The 25,678-nt window shown below is 42.9% G+C and overlaps 1 protein-coding gene across 2 annotated transcripts in view; it reads left to right on the top strand.

Moving 5' to 3' along the window:
• The first annotated feature begins 2,765 nt into the window (after positions 1-2,765).
• CAP2 (cyclase associated actin cytoskeleton regulatory protein 2) overlaps positions 2,766-25,678 on the top strand; it is a 1,372,251-nt gene continuing 1,349,338 nt past the window's right edge. The window contains exon 1 of one of the 2 annotated variants that reach the window (XM_069613602.1): positions 2,766-2,874. In XM_069613602.1, the coding sequence (XP_069469703.1) occupies positions 2,777-2,874 (98 nt within the window). In that variant the 5' untranslated portion in view covers positions 2,766-2,776. The remainder of the gene's footprint in view (positions 2,875-25,678) is intronic. The other variant, XM_069613603.1, reaches the window with a different exon arrangement.

The following is a 25,678-nucleotide window of genomic DNA, read 5'->3' as shown; positions in this document are numbered from 1 at the left end:
TGGTAGACCTCCCTTTGAACTCAATTTGGGCCCTGATGTAGCCCAGTAGGTCGACGGTTGCGCCACCGAACACGGTTGGTTTTTGTCGGGTCGATCTGATCTCCACTTTGTCCTTCCCCATCATCTCCTTGTATGTGTCTATTGGAAGGATGTTAGAGGTCCGAACCGGAGTCCGCCATGACACGTGTTTCCATCCCGTCGACTTCAATGGTGCAATGGGGCTTTTCCCTCCTGGCATGAAGGGCGTTGACCATGACGACCATCGGTCTGTCCTGTGACTCGTCCTCATCGCTTGATGCACGGTCGCCATCGACACAGGAAACAGTCTTTTCCCGCCACGTGCATTCAGGAGCCACGTGACCAATGCGCCCACACTTCGAGCATTCCTTGTTTCTGGCGGGGCAGTCGCGATCGTTCGCCATGTGTTTGGTACTGGCACACCTGTAGCATTTGGGAAAATCCCTTTGCTTGGGGCCCTTTTCTCTGGGGCTGTCACGGGACTGCTTGTCTCTGCGCCCTCTCCATTGCAGTGCTGTCAATTCGGATGCGGGTGAATGGCTTCCCATCTCCTTGCGCCTGCTGGAGGTTTCTTCTTCCGCCCTGGCGATTTGGACAGCCTTGTCGAGGGTTACCTCCTTTTCTTGTATGAGTTTGTCTTGTACTTTTCTAGCGTTTGTATGGACGACCAGCATGTCGCAGATGGCCTGTTCCGTGTTTTCACCGAAAGCGCATAAGGACGCCAGCTCCCTCATCTGGGTGATGAGGTCGTCCACAGGTTCGCTCCCTTCTTGTTTGCGGGTGTAGAACCTCAGCCTGTGTAAGACTATGTTCTCCTTGTTGGTGAAACGCTTTACAATGCGATGGATCGCCTCTTTGTAGATGTTGTTGTCGTCCTTGTCCACTGGTATGGCTGACAAACTGGCAAAAATGCGCTGCCCTTCGACTCCCATTGCGTTCAGCAACATCGCCTTCTTCCTGGCGGGGGCATATCCTGTGCCGCCTACAGCTTCGAGGAACGTGGAGGAAAGTGGCTCCCACTGCATCCACGGAATTGCCGGGGTCCTGGGCAAGGGGAGAAACGCCGGGGCGGCGTGGCGCCTTGCATGGTGGGCCGTGGGTATTCAGGTATCCTCGTTGCCAGTTATGTTGTGGCCTCAAAGGACAACAGGACGCCCAAGGTTGTTGCAACTGCTTTTATTCAACAGAGTGGGGGTAGCAATAGTCCGAGAGATGGGACAGGGCGAGTACTCACAGTCTTGGCTGGGCTTCCCAGTTAACCTCACTGGGAGCGGGTGTGCAGAGGACTGCACGCAGTGTACTTCCAGGGCCCCCAGGAGGCCTCCTATGGCATTGGACTTACGCCCTGGAAGTGAGCTGGTGTTGACTTGGGCCTTCAGTCACATTGGCCCCTCATAAGGAGCAGTGCTGTCCAGACCGACCTGTCTGGCGCTCCACCAGCCTCCAACTGGCGCCAAGAGTTCCCGCTCGCAGAGCGTGGGTCCGCGAGATCACGTTGGCCGAGATCTCGCGAGACCGCAATCACGTGATGTCCCCACACCAGCCCAGAAGACGCACCAACAGCGGATCTGTGTGTAACTAAAATCAAAATAGGAAAAACAAACCCATCTGTGTTTTGTTCTCCCCCGGGCCGTTCCCCTCCCTTACCACGCTCTGAAACACCCGTGTATGAGCGCAATATAAATAAAAATATCATTATCATCATTAAATAACCTGGCACTTACCCGAGATGAATCATTATAAATGTGCAATAAAAAATAAATACCTGCCCGTGCACGCCGTGGAGCGCTCCTTCCTCCGTAATCCTCTTCCTAACCACGTAGACGTCCCACGTGAAAACGTCATGACGACGTAACAGATACACGTCATTAAGCCGTAAAGGCATTTCAGAAAGTATCGGCAAACTTTTAAACAAACACAATGCTATCGGGTCTCATAGGGACTTTAAATGTGTGATTGATAATGAAAGCAATACAAAGCCTCCGTTTAGCCTTCTCTTCCACACATTGCAATGGGGTATGTGAAAAATCCCCTCCCCGGGGAATGCCAAATCGCCCCCCCCCCCCCGTGCAGGAGAAATAAAGAACTGAACAGTTGCTAGAAATGCGTCTGTCTGCATAAGACACATATCTCTATCTGCTGCACACACCAAATCCTCCAACCCCCTCCAGCGGAGAGGATAACTGTTCGCTGTACTGTTCACTGGTACAGTGGAAGTCCCATATGGATAGGAGGTACCCACTGTGCCCATCCCCACTCCATAAAACACAAGTCACACATCTGCATGAGAAAACCCCAAAACGAACTGAATCCACCTGTACTTTAAGTAAATCTCAACCAATGCACATTACAAACACCCAAAATACACAATACCCCTTCCCCAATATTGCCTCACCCCTCTGATGCACGTTACATATTCCAAAAATACACTGAAATAACGAATAAAAAACGGAATCCGTCTGTATTTTGAGTAAATCTCACCCCTGATGCACATTATAAACCACCCAAATACACAGAAATACTCCCTTCCCAATATTGCCGCTCTACATTAAAGTAACAATCAACAGGAGATAACTTTAAGATTGACCAGAAACCAAATGACAACGAACGATACGAAATGTGCTTTGGAAAGGAGGAATCGCTCTCGCAACGCCTTGCCTTCCAGCTCGTGCAAAAATGATGATAAAGTGAACGCTGAAACCCACGTGATGAAGTGGACGTTGAAACACACGTAATGCAGACTTGGAGAGCCCACGTGATGAAGTGGAGGCGGACCTTGCTATGGTCCGTTTCTCGAATGGGAACTAGACACTACCCTTTACAAAACGCTCAAGTCCAGTTTCCAGGCAGCATCAGGTTAGTGCATGCGATCCATCTCTTGTAGTGAATATTATATGCATTTCGTTTAGCATCCATCAACTTAGACGTTCTCACCCCTTTGTTGTTATATTGTTAAGAGGAGCCCATTTGCAACCTCTAGGAATGCACGTTGAAGCTGTAATTCCCTGTATTGTACTTATCACTTGTTGAAATTAAATATTGTAAGTACGTGATTTTCTAAACATCTGGTTTTGAAATTACACGGGGCAGCCTGTTGTTGACATAGACACATTAGCTGCTCCGAAGCCCATTTAAGGTACGGTTCAGGCTCTGCAATGTTCGCAGACGCAGTAACTGCTGTGCAGCTACTACACAGACCGTGCTCTTGGTGTAAGTTACTATATATATATGTGTATGTATATAATACCTGTGCCAGATAATGCTCGCAGAGGCAGTAACTGCTGTGCAGCTGCTACACAAACCCTGCTCTGATGTAAGTGACTATATATATATATATATATATATATAATACCTTCTCCAGCTAATGCTCGCAGACGCAGTAACTGTTGTGCAGCTGCTACACAGACCCTGCTCTGGTGTAAGTGACTACATATATAATAATACCTGCGAAGACTAATGCCCGCAGTCGCAGTAACTGCTGTGCAGCTACTACACAGACCGTTCTGTGGTGCAAGTGACTACATATATAATTATACCTGCGCAGGATAATGCCCGCAGAGGCAGTAACTGATGTGCAGCTACTACACAGACACTGCTCTGGTGCAAGTGACTACATAATATAATTATACCTGCGCAGGATAATACCTGCAGAGGCAGTAACTGCTGTGTAGCTACTACACACACCCTGCTCTGGTGTAAGTGACTACATATATAATAATACCAGCGCAGGATAATGCCCGATAAAAGGCAGTAACTGTTGTGCAACCACTACACAGACCCTGCTCTGCTGTAAGTGACTTTCACAAAGTGTTTGTGTAGGGGTGATGGAGTTCTTTCTGTGAAATGTTTGCCGATTCTTGTGGTGTAGTAGTTATATATTTTTTTTTTTTGCTTTGAGGACTGTTGCTTTGTATAGTTTGAGTTGTCTTTGGTATTTTATTTAGTCTTGTCTGGTGTATTGTTCTCTCCATTTTGCGTTTTTTTTTGTGGTGTTTTTTCAGTTCTTCTGTGAACCATTTTGCTGCCAGTTTTTTTGGTGTTCCTTTGAATGTTTTAGCTGGTGCTTATTGGTCAATGGCCTTGGTGATCCAATTGTTGAGTGTGTCTGTGTCTTCTGTTGTATTTATGTTTGTATCGGTGGGATCTCTTTCACCTAGGTTGTCGTGGTGGGTTGATAGCATGGCAGCCTCGTGCGCTAGTTTTGTTGCAAAGTTGGGGTTGTAAGAAGATGGTCTGTATATCAGTAGGAATACTATGTTGGATTGGTCGTTGAGTTCTATCTTGATTAGGAGGGATTCATAGTCTTCCGCGTTGGTTGTGATGATTCCAGATGCTCAGGCGTGTTTTTTGTGTATAATTGCGATTCCACCTCCTCTTCGGTTTTCTCTGTTGGCGTGTATTAATTTATAATTGTTGGGTATTGCTTTGTTCGCGATGGCTTTATAGTTGTCTGATAGCCAGGTTTCTGTAAGGAAGAGCACGTCTGTGCCTCCTTCGCGTAGGAGGTCATTGGTTTCTGTTAAGTGTTTTGCCAACGATCTAATGTTGAGGAGGCTGCAGTTTAGTTTGCTGGATGTCCCTTTTTGTGGTGTTGTTAGTATTGCTTGTTCTGACCGATGTGTTGTTGGTTGGGTTTCCGTTCCAGGTGGGTTTTTCCCGGTTGAGTCGTTTGGGTGGGGTGGTTCTTTGTTGGTCAGTCTCTTTGTCGAGTAGACCGATAAGGTTTATGGCGGGGTTGGTTCGTTTACGGGTGGTAAATAGGGTAGCTACCCCTCTGTTCCAGTCTTGGTGATATAGGGGGTGTAGAGTGAGTGTGATGGTTTCCAATTTGTTCCTTGTTCTGGTTGGGGTATTGTCCATGGGGGAGACTGGGTTGGGATGGTTTATTAGTTGTCATGGTCTGTATTCGTGAAGCTTGTTGGCTGTCGGTTCATTGTTGCTGTGCTGTTTTTGTTTACCACGTTGTCGTATGTGGACAGGTAGTGAGCATTGTAGTCTGTCTTTGCTCTGTTATTTGTATGTCTCCTTGGGCCATCTCAGATGTTTGTCGAGTTTTGGGGGTTGTGGGATCATGCTGGTCCGTGCCTTTCCTAGTGGTTTGGGATTTCTTATTATTTCTGTTGTCTTTTCTGGCTTCTTTGTCTTTCTTGTGGCGAGGTATGATGCGTGGGTTGTGTTCCTTAGTGGGCGTCCTCTTTCGATTGGTGTTTTTAATGGTCTTTTGGGTTTAGTCTTTGCTGTTTGTGGTTTGTTGTTGCTTGTATTTGGTAGCTTGTGGGTAGTTGATGGGACTTTGTGGTTCCGTTTGTTTATTGCTTCTTTCTTTTTTGGATCCTTTTCTTTTTCTTTTTTTTTTTACATTTTTTATCCTGGAGGTACTTTTCGTTATGGTTGTTGATAATTGGATTTTGCACAAAGCAAACATGAATATTGTGTAAAGGAGTGCAGGTGAATACTGGCATATATTAGTTCAGTCATGTTAGGGAGAATTCTCATTTCTGTGCTAATTCCTTTCAACCTTAGAGACCCCCAGCTCTTTTGCTGGACTGTAGGACTTTTTAATTTTAACCCTGGAGTGAGTGAGACCCTTTTCCCACTGTCATGTGTTTTCACCTTTTGGATTATGTGTTTTCACTGTTTTGGAAGTCTGACAAACTCCATATGCATCTACTTTTTGTATGGTGACACACATCAACTTCAGTGCAGTGTCACTGAGAAATCCTTTAGATTTCTCATAAGGTTTAAAATACCTTTTCTTGTGTGAACTACTGTTACCAAGAATAGTAAAGTGAAAATGACTTTACTTACCTTTCCTCTTTGTGGGTCCAGCACACACCATATTATGTGGAGTGCTGAGGGGGTTACCTAGTAGCCCCTTATCCTACATTCTCATGTAACATTTGTATGTTGCCCTCCCTACTTTTAAATGACTAGTGGCAGTGGTTTAGTTGTTCATACCATTGTGCTTTTCTACCGCAGGCTGAACCCTCAGCTGCAGTATAGCACCCAGGGGTGACCATTTTATCAAAACGGCCCCTGTCTTCTTTTTTTGGCCATTTTCTGTTTGTGAGGTCTTTCTTGGGTTTTACTCTGTGCGTGAAACAGATTGAAGCACTTTGTTTGTCTTGCCTTTGGTGCACTTCAGCCCTGAGTCCCGCCTCTGGCTCCATTGTGTCTGGAAGGACAGGATGTGAGGGAGGGTCCCGAAACTCCCCTGACCTTTGTCTCTAGGAATGCCTGAATGCACTCAGTCCTGAATGGCTGGCCCACCCTGATGTGTGATTGACAGCCTAGGCTCGGTATGAATGGGAGAAACCTGCTTAAAAGGTGAGGGTTTTGGGACTAGAGGCAGAATTGACCAATGGGAGAAACACCCGACGAGGAAACCCTCAACGAAGCTTCCTGCATCCTCCTGGACCTTTGAATTGCCCGGTGAAGCCCTGCTGCTGTGCTGAAACTCCCTTTTCAGACAGAGAAGCTCCGCAATGGACTTCTCCCCTTGGGTTAGTGGGACCAACTAACCCAGAGACGAACTCCACTGGACCATCTTCCCTGTCTGGCTGTACTTCTTCATTGCTGCAAGAACCAAGTGCCAGGGGTCGAGTAATCTGTAGTCTAGTGGAACGCCTGAAATCCGGCTAGAAGCTCCAGGAGTCTCCTAAGGACCCTCGAGAAGCAGGCGCTGAAACCGCAAAGTGCAGCTGAACCGAAAAGAGCCCGTAGCCGCCAATGACCTCTCAAGTACAACCGCAGGAGCCATACAGATGTCCTCCCTCTTGTCCCCACGTCTAAGGCTCAGGAACACGGGGTCTGCAATGCTGTAGCAGGACAGAAGCCAGCTGGACCACTCCTCTTCAAATCAGAGGTACTGTTTAGACTTGGGGTACTTACCTCACTGTCTTGTAGCCTTGCGTTTCTCATTTGGGAATTGCAGTGGCTTACTTTTAGAGTTGATTCCAACTCTGTTTTCACAGCTTGTGACCCTACAAGTGATGTTCTAACAAACTCTCTAACTTTGTGCAAGACTTTTGATTCTAAGAAGTACCTCAGCTCCATAGACTGTTTCAAATTTAATTTGGCTGTCCTGCGTCCCTGCAGACTCTTCTAGCCCACTGACTTTGATATGGTTTGTCCCTCATAGGTGGTAACTTGTTTTAGACTGTTACTGCTGGGAAAGGCTTGTCTAGATTTCATTGGAAGATTTAGTTGTCCTCACATATACTGAGAACCTGTTTAACCTTTTTCCTTCCTTTAACCTTTCCTTTCTGCAACCTCAGAATCTGCAAAGTATAACTAGTGTGATATATAAATGCCATTACTGTCTTTGTGATTTAAGTCACCCCACGGTGTAGCAATTGTGTATAAAGCATATCCAAAGATTATCCACTAACTTGCTCTGATTCTGAAAAGTAATTTAAAGGTATATTTACATTGTTACATGAATTGCCTTTCTAAAGAATGCTTATTTAGAAAATGATGTTAAATACATAACTATTTATAACTGAAACCTTGAGTGTAAGTGTTACTTGGCTACTTGTATTTACAAATTTAATTTGTACAGCTCTACAGCTCACAGTAATCCCTCTTGAGATAGGCCTACTTGCTCAGTCACACTGCCAACCTGTGTAGTTCAGACCTATACCAAAAGGTGGGCTTACCTGATACCAAGCAGATGAGTGTTGTGTAGTCTCACACAATGGGACAACACCAATTCTTACCTAACAAGTCAGCATTGAAATGCATTGATTATGAGGGTGCTGGGTTCCTGCTTTTGGCTGGGGTGGCAAAGGATTCTCACCCAGGGGGTGCATGCTATGTTTAGGCCTCTTTCTTCCACTTTGGCCCAACATAGTCTCAAGCTTTACACTTGCCACAGTGGGGGATCATTCAGCATAAGTGCAACTAAGCAAAGCAGAATGACAATCTGTATTGGTCCGCATATCATCCTACAAACTCTGATGTTCTGAAGAAATCAGTAAGTCATCCCCAAATCATCAAGAACAAACATGTTTCATGGCAATGATCTTGAAGTAGTAATCGGCAGGTCATCCCAGAATCATCCCCAAATCATCAGGGACAAACTTGCAATCGCTTGAAGTGATCCGTAGGTCGTCCTAAAAGCATCAGGACCAAAGAGTTTTCTAAAATGGGGATAATGTTAGCATATTAATTAAGTCATCCTAAGCTCATCCCCAAATCATCATCCACCATTCTAAGATATTTGCTGATGACTTTAACAGCGTGATGACGTCTGATAATGTGGGAATGACTTCTAGTGTAGTTCGATGATCATCGGATGACCCCAGGATGGTCTCTAAAGTCATCCTTATAGACCAGGGATGTGCCCAGGTGGCGAGCTGGCGTTTGGCTCAAAAGTGCCCGGGGATTCATCTGGACTGTGCCAATAATCCCCACCTGCAGCGGCCCTTGCCTTAAGGGGGCTTGTGCGGTCTGACTCAGGCCCACAGGGGGGCATCTGGCTAAAGGGAATCTGGCGTGTTGACCAGTCCCCGCTAGAGATGTGACGGCATGTGCCCAGGTGGCGAGCTTGTGTTTGGCTCATTAGTGCCCGGGCAGTCAGCTGGACTGTGCCAATCCCCACCTGCAATGGCCCTTGCCTTAAGGGGGCTTGTGCGGTCTGGCCCATGCCCAGTCCACAGGGGCGGATCTGGCGTGTTAACCGGTCCCCGCTAGAGATGTGACGTCATGTACCCAGGTGGCTAGCTGGCGTTCATTTTATAAGGCAAGAAACGTCTAACGTACTGAAGGTCACGTGCTGAGGAGGAGGCGGAGCATTCCTAGGGTCCGTTCCTCGGATGGAAACTAGACACTAACCTAGCTGAAGGGGGACTAGTGGCTGCCCCTCCTTTTCGCTTAATTCACAAACCGCTTAACGGTTTATAGGTCCGTTGGGGCAACCGAAACCAGTCCAGGTGGGTTATCGTAACCGTAATTGATATGGGTCAAAGTGTTTGTGATGCTTAAATCCGATTTCAATAGATTGCAAGGGGAAGGAGTAAAGGGGCATGCGTGCTCCTTTCCCTGCAAGAATAAGGCGCATGATCCAGGAGGAATAATATGCAATTTATAGGAAAAACGTATTTAAAGAGTGCCACTTTGGCGTCACTACCATTGCTCTATTACAAATGGTACGGGATGACGGGGACACCTGTGCTTTCTTTTTTAACTATAAGCATTGTAATCTGGTACTTTCATTGCTATAGTGGCAGTTATCCAACACTAAAATTCTAGAAAGAATTGCTGTTCATGAAAACCAAGCACCAGCTATTTGCCACAACCCAGGTGACCTGGATTAATTCCTCTGCAACCAGATGCCTTACTCTGTTATGTTAATTGGCCCTCTCCCCATCAAATTCAAGGCAGTTGCTGGCTGGACCTCGCTCACCTACATAGCTTTCATGAGCACTGAGCAGGACACAATACTGTTGATCAATGACGTATGTGGTTGCTTGTCCAGCGTGCTAACAAATACCCGGCAATTAACTATTGTTACACATTTCGCTGTTTCATCAGCGCTTTACTCCTCCACACATGTTTATGCAATTGAAACTGATGGGGTATTTCCAAGTGAAAGCCCCCTTTTAGGGGCAATTGTACACAAAACTGTCCATGCTTCCAAGACATTTAATGCAGTTTTTTCACAAAAAGGCACACATTTTAGGCTGAAACCGTTAAAATCATAAATTAATGCTGATAAATAAGTTGGGTAATCGTTAAGGAGGCAGAGTGATAATCTTTTGTGCATATATATATATGTTAGTGGGAAAGATTTCAGGGTTTTGGGGGTCAAAATAATTTCTTATTGTGCTCATCTGCCGATTGCCTCTGAGATAGTTGCATAGGATTGCTGAACTGTAGCAGTGGCCTTCCCTCGGGCCCATTATCACTTAATTTGAAATGATAAGAATTGTCTTTGGTGTGTACGTTTTAGATATTTTGTGAGTTGCTTGGAGCAGTGGTTGTGTTTTGCAGGTTTCTAATATAAATTGTTTGCATTGTTCTCTGTGGTGTCTGACAATGTGGTGTTAAGCAGAATCTGTAGAGTTGTGTTAATGTATCTGTAGTGGGTTATTGTGGTGTATGCAAGACATAAATTAGCTTTCAAAAATTGATTAGCAGAGTTTGCTACTTAACATTTTCTTGATTAGCAAACACACCCATTTGATGTTGCATTAACATGTTTAATGTCACAAGAAGTTATTTGTCCACAATACATATAATGAGCAGCAGTACATCATTTTTGTCTACCTCTGAAGCAGGGTTTGAAATTGAGATTCAATGACCTAAAAACAGCTCCTGGGTGACAGGCATCACTTAGTAGGTAGGAGCTACTGCTGGGGAACAGAAGTACACCGCGCACTGCAAATCTAAGTTTCCTGTACGATACACGCCTTAACCTTTTAATTATGTATGATGTATTATATTTCAATGGGTCCTAGATGTGTGTACCAATTCTTCTTTATTTACATTCTCAAACACTTCACGTTAATGTCACACATGCATTTTTGTAAGACACTAGTTGCCCTGGGGAGCCAGATGTAACTGTTGGTTTTAAGCTAACCAGGTTCTCATCGGGGAGAGGTAGGAGCTAAATAGCTCCCAGTTCTCCTCCATTTCGAACCCTGCTGAAGTAAGACATTAAAGAAATGAGTCAGGTCTTGCAAATCCTTTACAATTTGGCTAGACCTGCAAGTAGAGTAACTTAATTTACCTATTCGAACTAAGAGACATGCACTCGACCGACCCATGACAACGGATGACAACAAATTTAAATGTGCTTTCTGCAAAAGGGTTAATGTCACCACAAACTCACTTTGTTTGGCACACTGCTGCCAACCAGAAGCCAGCCATGCATAGTGAATCTTTTATTTGCCATTTACTGCAAACAAATTAAATGTTAAATATGAGTTTTAAACATCCCCTACATCCCCTGTACTCGCCATTCATAAAATCTACCACACTATGAGAGTGGGCGAGTAGACTCTGCGAGCCCTGGATGAGTGTCTGTAAAAAGTTAGCTACATGAATGCACACAAATAAATAGGTGCAATAAAAAGGCTTTGAAAACAGTTTGTCTAGCTCCCTCCTGCATGTGACAATATATAATGCAATCCTAATCATAGAGCAAAGAGAGCTTGGCAGACTAGCTACAGGGTATTGTATTGTAGTAGATCTATGAATGTACAGATTGGATGGAACTATTGATCACTACTTTGCCTAAACATCTAGTTAGCTGTGTACATTCATTATATAAGAGGAAAGAAACTAAGACTTAGTGGAATATTGTAGTTTGCAGCCTACTCACTCTCAGGGTAGCTGGTATAAAGCAACAGGTTAATGGATAAACTCCTGGGCTGAGCACCAGTTGCACAGATGAATGCAACCAGCATGTCACAGATCTAGGTGTGCGATCAAAAGCACTTGGCTGTGTGATCGTGTGCAATTTCAAAAGTGTTTACTTGTCAGTATGATACATCTTCCCCCAACAAAATGAAATTTAGTTGACGCAATGAGATTTAGATACACTAACCTACACTTTACTGTACAACATGGAGATAATGGTGTTTTACAGTAGCAATATTGTAATTATGCATTATGTAACTTACATTTTTAGGAATGGAATTGCATGACTATCTTTTAACCTTATTTTCTTTTAACACATACTGGTCTTTGCCAGGCAGGAGATAGTAAGCTATTAAAAGTATTATCCCGATTTACATCTGGTTTGTAATTATTTGAAAAATAAAAACATCTTGCCTAGCACTTCCACAAAGGACTCACTTAAGAGTGGAGGAGGTGATTATTGCTGCACTCTCTTCCCACCAGCCCGTTTGAACTTGCAGTGCACAGATTAAAGGGGGTGGAAAGAGCCCTGAGGGCTAGACAGGAATGCTGGGTGAACTCTGCTTTCATTGAACAGGGTAATTTAAATAGCAAGCTTTGCTACACAAGTGTCTATTTAAGTAGCAAACCTACAGAATTGCATAGCAAATTGCAATGTGACACTGCTTATTTTATGCCTTGTAATGTATGTTCCATTGTGTTAATCTGTGTTGTGTCTATGCTAGTGGTGTTGTGTCGAGATACATGGAAGGTGGATTGGGAGGTATTAAAAATTCAAGGTAGTTCTTGCTATACCATGCCCAGCAGACCACCCAGTAACCACTATTTGGAAACAGTTTAGTTGGCCACATTTATTTGTTTATATTGATGCAAATGATACACTTTTATATGTTGTTATGCTATTTTATGTGGTGTTAGACAAAGTCATGTTTTGTCCGGCTACAATAAGTTTTGGCATAAATTCGTAGTCCGTTGCCCAGGCTTTCCCTCTGACTGGCCACTAACACCTCAAAGACACTCTAATCGTAGCACCACTTTGGCAAAATGGGATTTATGGTAGAATGCAGCTGTACCTGCACAGTGATCTAGCTGCTGACTAATCCAACCACACCCCACATCCTTAGACCAGTACCAGTAGACATTTCCATTTTGTCCTTAAATCCTATCATGTTTACAGGCAATGGCCTGATGTGCTTTACATTGCACCATTTCTGCTAACTTGATGCTGGTTGCCACAAACATTCCATCGGGAAGAACATTTCCCCCCCTACACAGGTAAGTTTAACCCTGCCCCAAACAGTTCTGAAGGTAGCCCCTTCCCCATCATTTGAAACGTTAGCCTTCCCCCACAAAGGTTCGGTCTAGTTGTACCCCTGTCTGTATATTGCAGTGAAACTGAAACAATCTTCAGCAATGCCCTTGTCTTCGCATAGGCATGGATGGATGGGAAAAGATGTTACTTTTAGGCATGTGAGCTTTGTTTTACCTTCAATTTTCATTTTAGTTTTATATTTTTTTTCTATTCAATTAATTATTCTGCTCCAGTGCATATTGAATAAGAATGTTTGTTTGATCTGCATTGAAATGCAAAACTACTATCCTCATCAAAACGTTGGCAAGTAGGCAGTATATATGCATGGCCACAGCTGGTTTCGTGCCTGGATATAGAACACACGTCTGGCCAAATTGAAATTGCACATGCAAGTTCTGGCAACACAAAAGAGGTGATTGCTGGAAGGTTTGGAATTTAATTTAACCTCTGGCATTGCTCTGGGCAACCCTCCAGACCATAATTCATTCGCCTGCCAAGCCATTACAAAAGGGTCAAGACCATATGCAAATCAGACTTGGCCCTGCCCTAAAAGGGGCAGTCAGCACGAACTGCTTGGTCACATGCCTTCTGCACAAGACCACAAGCATCCCCAGACATGATTCGGCCTCATTGTGTATCATCCGGTATGGCCAGACATGGGTCCCGTGCCTGCAGGGCCTAGCGACCCAAGCTACTCCTCACTGATGAGGCCAAAACATGTCTGGGGGATGCTTGTGCTGTCGTGCAGAAGGGATGTGACCAAGCTCTGGGCTGGACTGCCCCTTTTGGGGTGGGACCAAGCTTGGTTTGCATATGGTCTTTCCCCTTTTGAAATTGCTTGGCAGGCTGAAGAAGGATGGCCTGGAGGGTTGCACAGAGTAATGCCAGAGGTTAGGATTAATTCCAAACCTTCCAGCCATCCCCTCTTGTTTTGCACATGTAAGTTCTGTAAATGTCTGTATTTAGTTACCCCATTAAGTAATTCCTATTTTTGGAAAGAAAAGGTGTATTTTAATAAACTGAAACCTACTATTTCACATGATTCAAACGTTACACAACTGGAAAAGTGGATGTTTAGATTTACCCACTCTGCCCTCAATAGATTTCTTATGTTTAAAGTTGTCTAATCATCATCCTGGTCAGTGATAAAACTATTTGGATAATTCAGCATTGTTAACTTGCTGTCTGATGAGACTTCTCTCAAATATTTGGTGTGTTAACACCTATAGTTTCATGGAGTCTTCTTTATTCAATGATTACTCAGTGTCATATTTATTTTAGTGGAATTCAGCACATGGTGCAGTAATGACGTTATGTCTGCCACGACATATGCTTGTTTTGATCCATTCTGGATGGTCACCAGGTGGATACAAAAAATGTCCAAAACATGATGGTAAATTAATAACATTACATTTTGGTGCATTTCTATAAACATATGTTTGCACTTAAGTTCATGATCTACAAACATCAACATCTCCACGAAGTAATCAATTTATTCCGCAATCTGAGATTTAAAGAAGTCCATAGTGTCTTGTGCATAAGCTGATTGAACTGTGTGGCTTTCAAGAAATGCAAGTCTAATACATTAAACTTGCTCCCCAAAAACCGTGTGTTTCAAAACAGCGTTTCCTAACATTTAATCCTCTATCCAATTGTTCTTATCCACAGGTCTAATCTGTTATGTTCTTATACCTGTTTGTTCCATTGCTTATCTCTAGAAGTCTGAAAAGAACGTAACTGGGGGAAAAGCAACATGCAGTGCGTTACACAAAGCACTCCTATCTACTTCTGTTTGCTCCTCCTAGCCGACAGTGTATATAGCTATACTCTAGAATAGGCAATCCTGTGTATTTAAACGGAATGTGCCACTCATTCTGTTGTAACTACAGTGGCAAACCATAAGCACTCTCCTACCCTGCATTTGCGTCTCCATAGTCTTGTTTGTTTCTGCTTACTTGCAAATCACAGTTCGCTGGATGTATGCGTAAACCGTTGCCTGGATGCGGTCATCTTGAAAAGACGGTAAATTTAGAGAAACAGAAATTTGACTATCTTGTAATCACAACTGAGATTAAAGCAGCAGCCATATTTTTGTTATTATTTCTTGACTATTTTAATACTAAAGCGATAGTGAGCCTGTGGACAAGTTCTATTATGGCGCGCAGTGGTAATACTGTACAATCACTATGTCTAATATCACATTCCATAAATATGATCTAATATGTAAAGTATCTTCAAAAAAAGGTGTGATGTAAGAAACTCCACTTAAGTAATTGTATAGAAAGTCCAATCGGCTGGATGACTCAAAATGTCAAACGAAGATGAATAAATAAGTGGTAACTTACATAATGCTGCTGTTAAAGACAGTTTTCTGAACTAATTGTAAGCTCCATTGACTGTTCGCCAACAGCAATATAGTTCACTGTAGTTTATGAATCCAAAATTATTTTCTTTTTTCTCTGTCACTGCGAGTGTACCTGGGAGCAACTTCAGTTATTTGAATTTCAGTTTGGTGACTTTGTGGTTTAATTCATTGAAATGTCTGGCAACTGGTGATTTTAAAATGTGTTTCTCTTACATCTTTTATGTTCGCCTATCCATTCTTTAGTTAACCTTGTAGTTTCACCCACATAAATATTGCCACAGGGACATTTAAGACTGTATCCTGTGAATTTTGAGATACAAGTGGCATAGTGTGTTAGACAGATCTTTTCCCCAGTTGGAGAGTTTGAGGATCATAGCAAATATTTCCTGTGATCACGTTATAGCAATTTTTGCAATTAAGACCCAGATAAGTTGTTTTCTGTGGCTGACGATACGTTTGCTAAGCTGTCATTTCTAATATCGGCTCATGTTAATCTCTCTCATATTTCTTTGTCTTTTGAACACCACTTTGAGAAATTCCTTACACATTTTGTACAGGCATGGATTTGTTTTAAAATAGTCCAATGTGTCTTCCTCGGTTTAATGACTTGTGGAGTGGTCTGTCCGAAAGTGATGGGGAATATCAGCTGTGGTGTCTCTTGTTTCTCTCGTGATCGATCAGTTCTGACAACTATTTTGGGCTCAGCTGTTCTCTATGTACCTTTTTATTTGAATTTCTTGTATTTTTTTTTTTTGAGTGTGTGAGTGGTTGAACATGGCGAGTTTGTTGGTTGGATGAGTGGGTGACTATTGTTTGGAGGATAAGTGCGTTAGTGTGGTTGGGAGGCTCGGTGAGCGGGTCAGTGGGGTTCGGTTGATGGGGCGAGCCGCTCAGTGTGATTTGGTGGGTGTATGAGACTTGGTGGGTTAATGTGGTTCTGTGGATTGATGAGTGGTGGCGAATGTGGTTGGGTGAGTGAAGATATGGTTTGATGAGTGAATATCCTATGGATGGATGAGGAGTTGATTGGATGTATGGTTACTGAGTGAATATGATTGGCTTGGTCGATGAGCGAGTGGAAGCATAGCAGTGGATAGATGAGTGAGTGAATATGGTTGTGTTGGTGTGTGAATTGATGAGTGGGCAAATATAACTGGATTTGTGGATGTATATGTCTATGCGTGGATGAGTGAGCGGTTGAATGTTTGGCTTGTATGGATGAGTGGGTGAATATGATTGAGTGAATGGTTAGATGGGTGAATGTATGGGCATATGAAAGGGTGCATATCCTATCGATGGCTAGGTGCATGGGTGAATAAGGGAGGATGGATGAATGGGTGAGTATGGTTGCAACAGTGGTTTGATGTGGTTGGATGGGTGGACCTCTAGATGGATGAGTCATTGAATACCCTTTTTCCCCAATTCTGAAGTGGGGCAGTCTGCCAGCAGCACACGACTTTGAGTGGGCTCTAGGACCATGCAGCATTATTCGTATAGGGGGCAGATTGACAATGCTGCAGACGCTATCAAGGGAGTGCCCTTAAACCCTGAAACTCTACAGGGTGAAGTGAGGCAGTTTGGTGACAGTCTGGAAAGAGGCTGCAGAGAAAGTAGAGCGAAGGAAGAAATCTAGAGTGTGCTCTGAACTCCAGCAGTTCTGTAGTAAGAACCCTAACACCTGCCCAATGAAAAGCAGTTCTGCTGTGCAACGATGAATACAGTCCCCACAATATCCCTCTTCTGGTTTGTGCCTTATCGAAGTACGTTTTCGAGGCAAATGTCCAATGTTCTACTGCATGTTTGCATTTAATGATCATTAAAGGTCCTTTGTAAAAGCCTATGTGGTATGGGGATTTGTTTTTTAGCTGGATCTATCTAGGCTTAAGTTATCAATGTTGCGTGCGACTAAAGGCTTATTTCTTTGGCTTGGAACTTTAGCCACTTTACTTAGGAAGGATTGCGAGCTTGATGGTCTTCGATATTTTTAGTTGTGCATGGGACCTACTTAGACTTGAGACATTGAAGGAGCAGTTCACTAGTGTCGATCTAAAATTGCAATGTCCGAGGTCTCCTTTAATAAACCCACTAGTAAGTGGGTTTAACAATCATTTATTTCAATATAGACAAGGGCTTTCGCGAGAGGGCTGACTCCAACACACCACCAGAAGGGTAGTGCCCAAGTGAGCTGATAACTTTACAGACTCTGGGCTTTTTTATAACAAAAACTAACACTGAGTCCTATTGTGACAAAACAGGATACACTTACATAATTGCAATTTCCTGCCTAAAACACTTTGGGTTGTTTTCCCAGCCCTTGCAGAAAGGAGTACAAAGACAGGACAGGGACTGTTTTCATATACATTGCAGGAAGGCGCACAGATGTCGGACAAAAAGTTTTCACATGCATTCCAGGAAGGAGCAAATAGGCCAGACACTCTGGGGTCTATGGGTCATAAGTGGTCAAAACATGTTCAGGATGCAGCTACAAAGGTGACGTGGGGACCACATAAGCTTGCTGTCATCGGTTTCAGGATCCAGTGGAAATATACTGTGCTCAGCGTTTTGTTTTGCTGAGGCAAATAAAATGGCAGTCGTACAAAATGGATTTTATATTAACAGACAACCCTTTTGCACCAGCAAGACAAAACCTCAATAGGGCCATACCTGCTCGTCCCAAAGGGATATATCACTCGAATCATAGTTATTGTCAGAAACATCAATTTTATGTAACCCTTCCACTACTTCTTCCATGTGTATTATTTCACTGGTCAGCATTGCATTGGTAGGTTTAGGTGTTAGTGCTCCCATCGGTTTCTTACAACAATCACCTATGAGTGACACACATAAGGGGAAGCATTGTATACAGCAGCAGCAGGCAGCTATCACTGCTCCAATAGCCAAAATAGGAACAAGGAGTTTCCAACCCCGGGATTTAACCAATTCCCAGAACCATGATTCACCATTTACGTCTGCAATGTCATGATGTACTTGAGCTGCGATCTTATGCATCTCATCAATGCCCTTAAAAATATCAGTACTGTAGTCAGTTATCAGGGTGCAGCATGATGTCCCAGTTATTTTACAAGCCCCTCTTACTTCTGCTAACAATGTCTAATACCAGACGGTTTTGTAATGCGACCATCCGGATTTCTTTCATTTCAATAGTAATATTGGTAAGGACCTTACTGGTTACATTAAGTTCCCTTTCCACCAATCTACCCAGATGCCTAATGTCTCGGGAGTTAATCATTATTCCTGCTGGCAACGACATACCCTTTATAAAGTCGAAGAATTCCTGCCATGTAGTATCCTCATCATTAAAAATGCCTCTTTTCCTTTGTTCTTAATTTCCAATATTTGCTATGACCGTCTTTGTTTTTCGTTTTGCGTTCACTCCCTCCAAAGGTTTATAATGTAAACCCAGTAATAGATAAGTGATGGTACATCTGCCCATCCAATAGCGAGGTAACCAAAGAAAGGCTTCCTTTCTGCAAACAAACATCGCCTCCTTTGGAGACAAGAGAGGTGCTGAAATTCTGTTTATATCTACTGCTATCTGACAGTTGTACTGACCCATAAAAATGGCTTTGTCATGGGTTTGGTTTCGTTGATAACAAAAGGGGGCCTTTCGAACTATATTAGCTACATTGATCAGAGGGGGAATCTCTTTTTTCCCCCCATCCTGTTGCTTTACTTAGAATAGGTGGGCTGGGGTCTTCCTCGCAGGAAGTGGATCTATTCAAATACAGGGTTGCGTTAGGTGTCAGGGTAAAGCTATGCAATCGGAGAGTTTGCAGGGGCACACAAGTATCATTATCCATGGGTATCGCATACCACTTGGGTCCGCTGTCATGGCTCTGAGGAACATACGTGCATGTGTAACAATTGGTCCTATTTAATATCTGGTTTGTGTCATTCATCCACTTCAGGATACTATTCTTTGGGTGCCTTTTCCGATACTGTTGATCCACATGGGGAATAGTCACTGGCTCTGGGGTCAGGGCTTGTGTTGTGCTAGGCAATAGATTATGAGCAGCATAAATATCATAATGTTCAAGATACCAAAGGGATACTGCGGACACTACTGCTATCAGTATTCACATGGTAAATATGATCATTTTCTCCTTTGGAGTACATGCATAACTATCAACCTGCTGGCGTCTCATCATCATTCTCATGCATTAGTTCAATATTATCATATTTAACAACCTACTTGGTTCCCTCGCACGAAGAGCTAATCTCGAGTGGCTAAGTTCCGGAACTTGGCTGTCAAAAGTAATATACAATTATTTACACGTAATGTCCACTTACCCTAATAATTACCCTAACAGTGCCGTCCGTTTATGCGTAATATCGCAAGGGTTGCACAGTATAACCCGTCCTGCTGTCGCCTCTTCCGGCACCTTCCTTCACACGTCTCGGTGAGGCTATTTCCTTACCCTTGAGGGTCCGTCAAGGCCATTTCATCTGTATTTTCAATTATCCTGGTTTGGTCCGACCCTTTACCAAGTCTGTCTCTAAGCCATGTGTCAAAGTTCAAACACAGACAGTTAATGCTGTTTCCTAGGGCATAAGTTGTACATTGAAGTGTCCTCCGTTGGCTCAGATGTAAAATGGTCTGTGTGCTTGGTTGGGGGGGTGGAATATCTGAGGTGGGGCACGCTTAATGTTGTTCGCGTGTATCCAAGATTTATGACCATTTACCTTCACTGCTGTCTGCGTTGCCAATAGGACCAGATAAGGTACCTTGCACTGGGCCTGCAATTTGTAGGTTTGATCAAAGCTTTTGATCAGAACATATTCTCCTGGCTTGACAGAGTGGCCCGCTCCCTCCAGGACCTCTGAAGCTGCTCCCTTCACCAGTTGATGGATAATAGACAGTTTGTGTGAGTTCAGCACAGTATTCCCTCAACAACAGCTGTTCAATATTTCCGATAGTTTTGGGCTTCGGTATGGCCCAGGCACTCGGAGGCAGGCCCATCACGATTTCATAAGGTGACAGTTTTTGTGTCCCTTTTGGAGTAGTCTGCATGCTGAGCAATGCCAAAGGAAGCGCGTCTGGCCACTTCAGAGTTGTGGAGGCACACATTTTAGCCAACTTATTCGTCACAGCGGCGTTGGCCCGTTCAATAAGGCCAGCTGATTGAGGGTGGTAGACGAGCTGGAATCGCTGGTCAATCCCTAAAGCAGTGCAAACATATTTCACAACTTGACTAGTAAAATGCACCCCATTGTCAGAATACAGCATGCTGGGTACCGTATACTGCGGCACCCAATATTTCAAAATGCACTTTGCTGTGGATATGGTAGTGTTATCTCTCAGGGGGGTAAGCATATGCCCAGCCCGAAAACCCACACTTCATTACAAGGCAATATTTCAATTTGGCAACTGGCTCCATTTAGTCCATGCACACTACTTCGAATGGTTGCATGGGGAGCCTGCTATGACCTGCTGGTACCTCTACAGATTTACCCACATTATGCTGGAGGCAAATGGCGCACTGTGCCGCGCATTTCCAACAGTACTACTCAATTTTCCAATTTTACCATACTTTGCTCAGAATGTCCTCCATCGCACTGGGCAAATAACTGTCAGGGAGCAACCACCTCATTTGTAGTCTGTCCAGCCACACACCCTTGGACGTTTGTTCATTGTTTCTGTCCTTAGTCCATGCTTTAATTTCACAAACTGTTGCTTCTTCTTGAATGTCTCTGACTACTCCTTCAATGTCTCTTCCTACACCAACCTCCCATTTTCCTTCCACATCCCTCTGTATCATGTTACATTCTGGAAGGGGCAATTTACAATGTTCCGTGGCATATTTAGCCACCTGGTCTGCCAAATCATTCCCTTGACCCACAAAGTCTACTATCTTTTGTGGGCTGAGCATTTCACTATAGCCACCCGAGCGGGTTCAACCAATTCTGCTAACAATTTGTTTATTAAATCACCATGCTTTTATCTTGGTACCATGTGAGGTAAGAAATCCTCTTTCTTTCCATAGTAGGCTAAGATTAAAGGCCACACCGGGTGCATAGGCTGAATCCATATAGATGGTTACAGCTAAGTCCTTGCTTAATTCTAGAGCCTTTGTCAATGCTCTTAATTCTTCATCTTGTGCTGATAATTCAGTTGTGTGTTCCATATGGACAATATTTTCAGTTATCGCATACCCCTCCACTGTTTCCCCACTTTCCAATTTGTAACATGAGCCATCACAAAATAGAATCCCATCACCCTCTTCCAGGGAAAGGTCACTCGGGTCGACCCATCAGTACGACTCAAACAATCGTGTATATCTTGGTCTCCTTCCCCGTTTGAATCCGGCATCCCTTTTGCCCTTGTCAAAGTATTACATCTTACAGTAGTCACATTTGGTGCAAACAATGTCGATTTCATACTGTGTTAAGTGTGCTTCTGTCAAATGCTGCGTCTGTGTCCTGTTGAGCAACACATCCACAGCATGGCGTACCCTTAGTTACTGCAAATCTTCAGGTAACCCCAGGTTTATGGCTACAGCTGGTCTATGAGGCGACTCAAAAACATTTCTTTCATACGACTGTGCAATTTTTAATAGTAAGAGGAACAGTAAGTCCCTAATGTCTCAATAATGACTTTAAATGAGGTTGCAGGTCACTGGATGGACGGGAAGCCGGGAAACCCGTCGTATACAATCAAAAGGAAGGTGGAAAATCCAGGACAGAACGCCCAATCAAATGCAAAAATATATTTATTGACAGAATGACCCTTAGTGTGACACGTGTTTCGGCCCTACAACAGCCTTTTTCAAAACAGGGCTTGATGCATTCCTTATCACATCATAAAAATAACATAAGTTGTGTGTGTATATGTGTATATATATATATATATATATATATATATATATATATATATATATATATATACACACACAAATATTACATCATGATAATTAAGGTCATGTAAGTATCCAGTATCATGCCAATCATAAAACAGGTACAGTTCACAAAATTAAAAGTTAGAAAACACCATTGCAATTATTGCATATTCACAAAACGTGATTACATTGTGCACAAGACAGAGAAACAGGGATTGGCATTGGGAAGGATTCAAAGGTAATCGTGAAGAACAGAATATTAAGAAATTCCAAAAAGTAGTTCCATAAATGGAAAAATAAGAAGGAAAATAATATCCAATACAAACCCAGATTCAAGGCGAGGGGAAGTGGAAGGAAAACGTACACACAAAAGAGGTGTATCCCATTAGTATTCATAAATCTAAATCAATTTCATTTTTTGAGATCACTGCTATTAAAAGTCGTATTAAATGAGGATGTAAAGAATCTGTTTAGACGTGCAGTTTTGCAATCTCTTCAGCTAGTCAAGATTTAGCACAAAAAACCCACATGAGTAAACCCATATTTTACATTACTATTAGACATCCTACATACAAAATTTTTGCCATCTCTTATACCAGTCAAGTTAAACATTAGGCCCACATACTTGCTCAAAATATCTTATAGGAATGATGCCATTTCCGTGTCAAAATTCAAACCCATCATGGTTGTATTGAAGTAACGCCTCTGCTTGGCGAAGCGCTAAGACTCTGTCCCCACCTCTTTTACTCAATCGGACCTGTTGAAGCCCTACAAATCTGATTGCTGTTTTCTCATCACATTGGTGATTTTTCTGCCAATGTACCGATAGAGGTAGAGTCGGGTCCTGACTTCTGATTTTACTCAAATGTTCACGGATCCTAATCCTTGGTTCTCTTTTGGTGCTACCAATATAAAACTTATTGCAGATACAGATAATCACATATATAAAAAATGTTGATCTAAAGTTTAACGTCTGTTTAATCCTAAACTGTTTCCCATTAGGATCCATGAGTTCTTTGGTCTTGTCCCCTGCATAGGGACACATTGTACAATAACCACATTTACAAAAACAAGGTACATTCCCAGAAAGCCAGGTAGGTGTTTTCTCCTTGTGTACATCTGGTAATTATGACGGGCAGATAATAGTTTTCAGTGTATTAGCCTTCTTAAAGATGATGGTTGGTCTATCATCTATACATTTCTTTAGGTGTTCATCTAAGTGCAATAAATACCAATGTTTCTGTAAGGTCTTCCTGATCAATTGATGATCTTTATTGAATTGTGTAATAAACATGAGCTTCATCTGCTTTGTCTTTGATTTATTATTGGCAATTAGCGTATCAGTTTGTTGAAGATTTCTTGTTTTTTTCAAACGCTTTCTGTATACATTTATTAGGATATCCTCTTTTCTTAAATCTATTCCTTAAAAGTTGGCACTCTTGTTGAAATTTAGAGTCATCTTGACAATTTCTCCTTGCTCGGATGTATTCCCCTAGGGGAATATTATGAATTGTTGAGCGTTGATGACAGCTCTGCGCATGCAGTATTGAATTAACTTCTGTTGGTTTTCGAAACGTGCAGGTTTCTAGGTGATCATTCTGTACATATATGGTTAGATCCAGAAAATGTATTAGATTACAATTCTGTTCACCAGTGAATTCTATTTCAAAAGGATTCAAGTTAAGCCTGTTGGTAAATTCACAGAAGGAAGCTTCTGACTCTTCCCAGATCACAAAAATGTCATCGATATATCTGGTCCAAAGTTTAACTCTCTCCTTGAATGCAGGATCCTGATATTCTGTATGTTCCTCCAACATCCCCATAAAGATGTCCGCTAATGCAGGGGCATATTTAGTCCCCATTGCAACCCCTTTCAGTCGCTGGTACAGACAATCGTTGAACGTGAATAGATTTGAATCCAGGGTTATCTGAAGCATTTCCTTTAACATACCTATTTGCAAGTAGTAGGACGCAGAGTCATTCCTAAAAGTATAATCAATCGAGGCCAATGCCCATTTATGCTGGATTGACGTATATAACGCCTTGACATCCAATGTTGCCAGCACAAAGGAATCTCGCCAAACAAATGTTTGTAATTTTCGAATCGGACTAGAGGAGTCTTGTAAATACGATTTGACCAAACTCACTCACGGTTTTAATATACTGTCCAGATATTCCGAGAGGTTGTCGGTAACCCAACCAATTCCACTAAGGATTGGGCGTCCTTCTGGAATGGTTTGGTACTTCTTGTGGATCTTGGGTAAAAAATACATAGTAGGGGTTATCGGGTTCTTAGTAAGAAAATATGTCCTTTCTTCATCTGTAATTATACCCTTTCTATGCCAATTAAGTACAGATTTTTCAATCTGATTTAATATAGATTGACGCTCCGACAAGGCAAGCTTTCTGTAGCAACCAGATGTTAGTAAGTGGTTGTATGCCATAAGGAGATAATCCTCTCTGTCCATTATAACGATATTGCCCCCTTTATCGGCCTCTTTGATCACTATGGTGGTGTCTTCTGATAAGGTTTTAAGTGCAAGTCTTTCTCCTTTGGTTAAATTATCTGTAGTGTCAAATGGCCTATTGAGGGATAAGTTATAGAAGTCTTGTGTAACCACCTGGTAAAACGTATCGATGATGTTATCTGACGATATTTGGGGATTAAATTTGGATTTTGTTTTCAGTTCTTTAGATGTTAACAGGTCTGGTGGTTTAATCCGTAATTCAAATAGTAGGTTGTGTATTTCAGTTATTAGTTATTGCAGTCCCCAATACCAAGCCAGCGCTCTGTTTAAGTGCTACTGCTGCTGCAGCAACTGATCTCATACATGGGGGCAGTGCGGCTGCCACATTATCCAGGGTTCCAGGAAAATAGGCACAAGGCCTCTGTCTTCCACTTTGTTCCCGAGTTAATACTGATAGGGCACAACCTTCTTGTTCATGTCCAAAAAGGGTAAATGGCTTGCAGTAATTGGATTTCCCGAGTCCCAGGGCACTACACAAAGCACTTTTCAAAGCATTGCAGGCTTCTCTCATTTCCTGCGTGCAATAAAGGGGGTCTGATCCTTCTGTTTTTAAACACTGTAACAGGGGCTTAGCCAACAACGAGCACTCAGGGACCCAATGACGGCAATATGAAGTGATCTCTAACAGGCGTCTCAATTCTCTAAAGGTACCAGGATAGGCCATTTCTTGTATGACTCGTATCCTCTCAGGATTGCATTCTTAAGCGACACCTTGTGGCCATAGTGGGCCAAATGCTGTAATACAATCAATGTTCCTTCCTTACAACTCAATTCGGCATCTCCACATATCAAAATATCCACATACTGTATCAGCATTACCCCTGGGGGCAATAGAATCTCATCCAACTGTTGTTTCAATGCTTGACTAAAAATAGCCAGACTCTGTGTATCCTTCGCGTGCTCGGCAAAACCTTTATTGCTGCTGCGCTAATACAAAGGAGAAAAGGTGTCTAGATTCTTCAGCTATGGGTGCAGAGAAAAAGGCATTCTTCAAATCAACCACACTGAAATAAGTTGCTGTGGGAGGGACCATTGTGAGAATACTGGTCACACTGGGGATAACTGTATACCTTGGATCCACAACTTTGTTGATCTGTCTTAGGCCAATTATAAACCTATAGGGGGTGACTTCATCTCCTTTCTTATGGACGGGCAACACAGGACAATTTCATGGACTGTCATCACTCTTCGACAACTCCTAGTTGTATTAAATCCTGTATAATTCTGACCAATG

This window comes from Ambystoma mexicanum, chromosome 5p, assembly GCF_040938575.1.
Source record: "Ambystoma mexicanum isolate Mex_15411 chromosome 5p, UKY_AmexF1_1, whole genome shotgun sequence".
NCBI classification, from domain to species: Eukaryota; Metazoa; Chordata; class Amphibia; order Caudata; family Ambystomatidae; genus Ambystoma; species Ambystoma mexicanum.
Note: the sequence above shows the minus strand (reverse complement) of the source record. Positions and strands in the feature narration are given on the sequence as shown.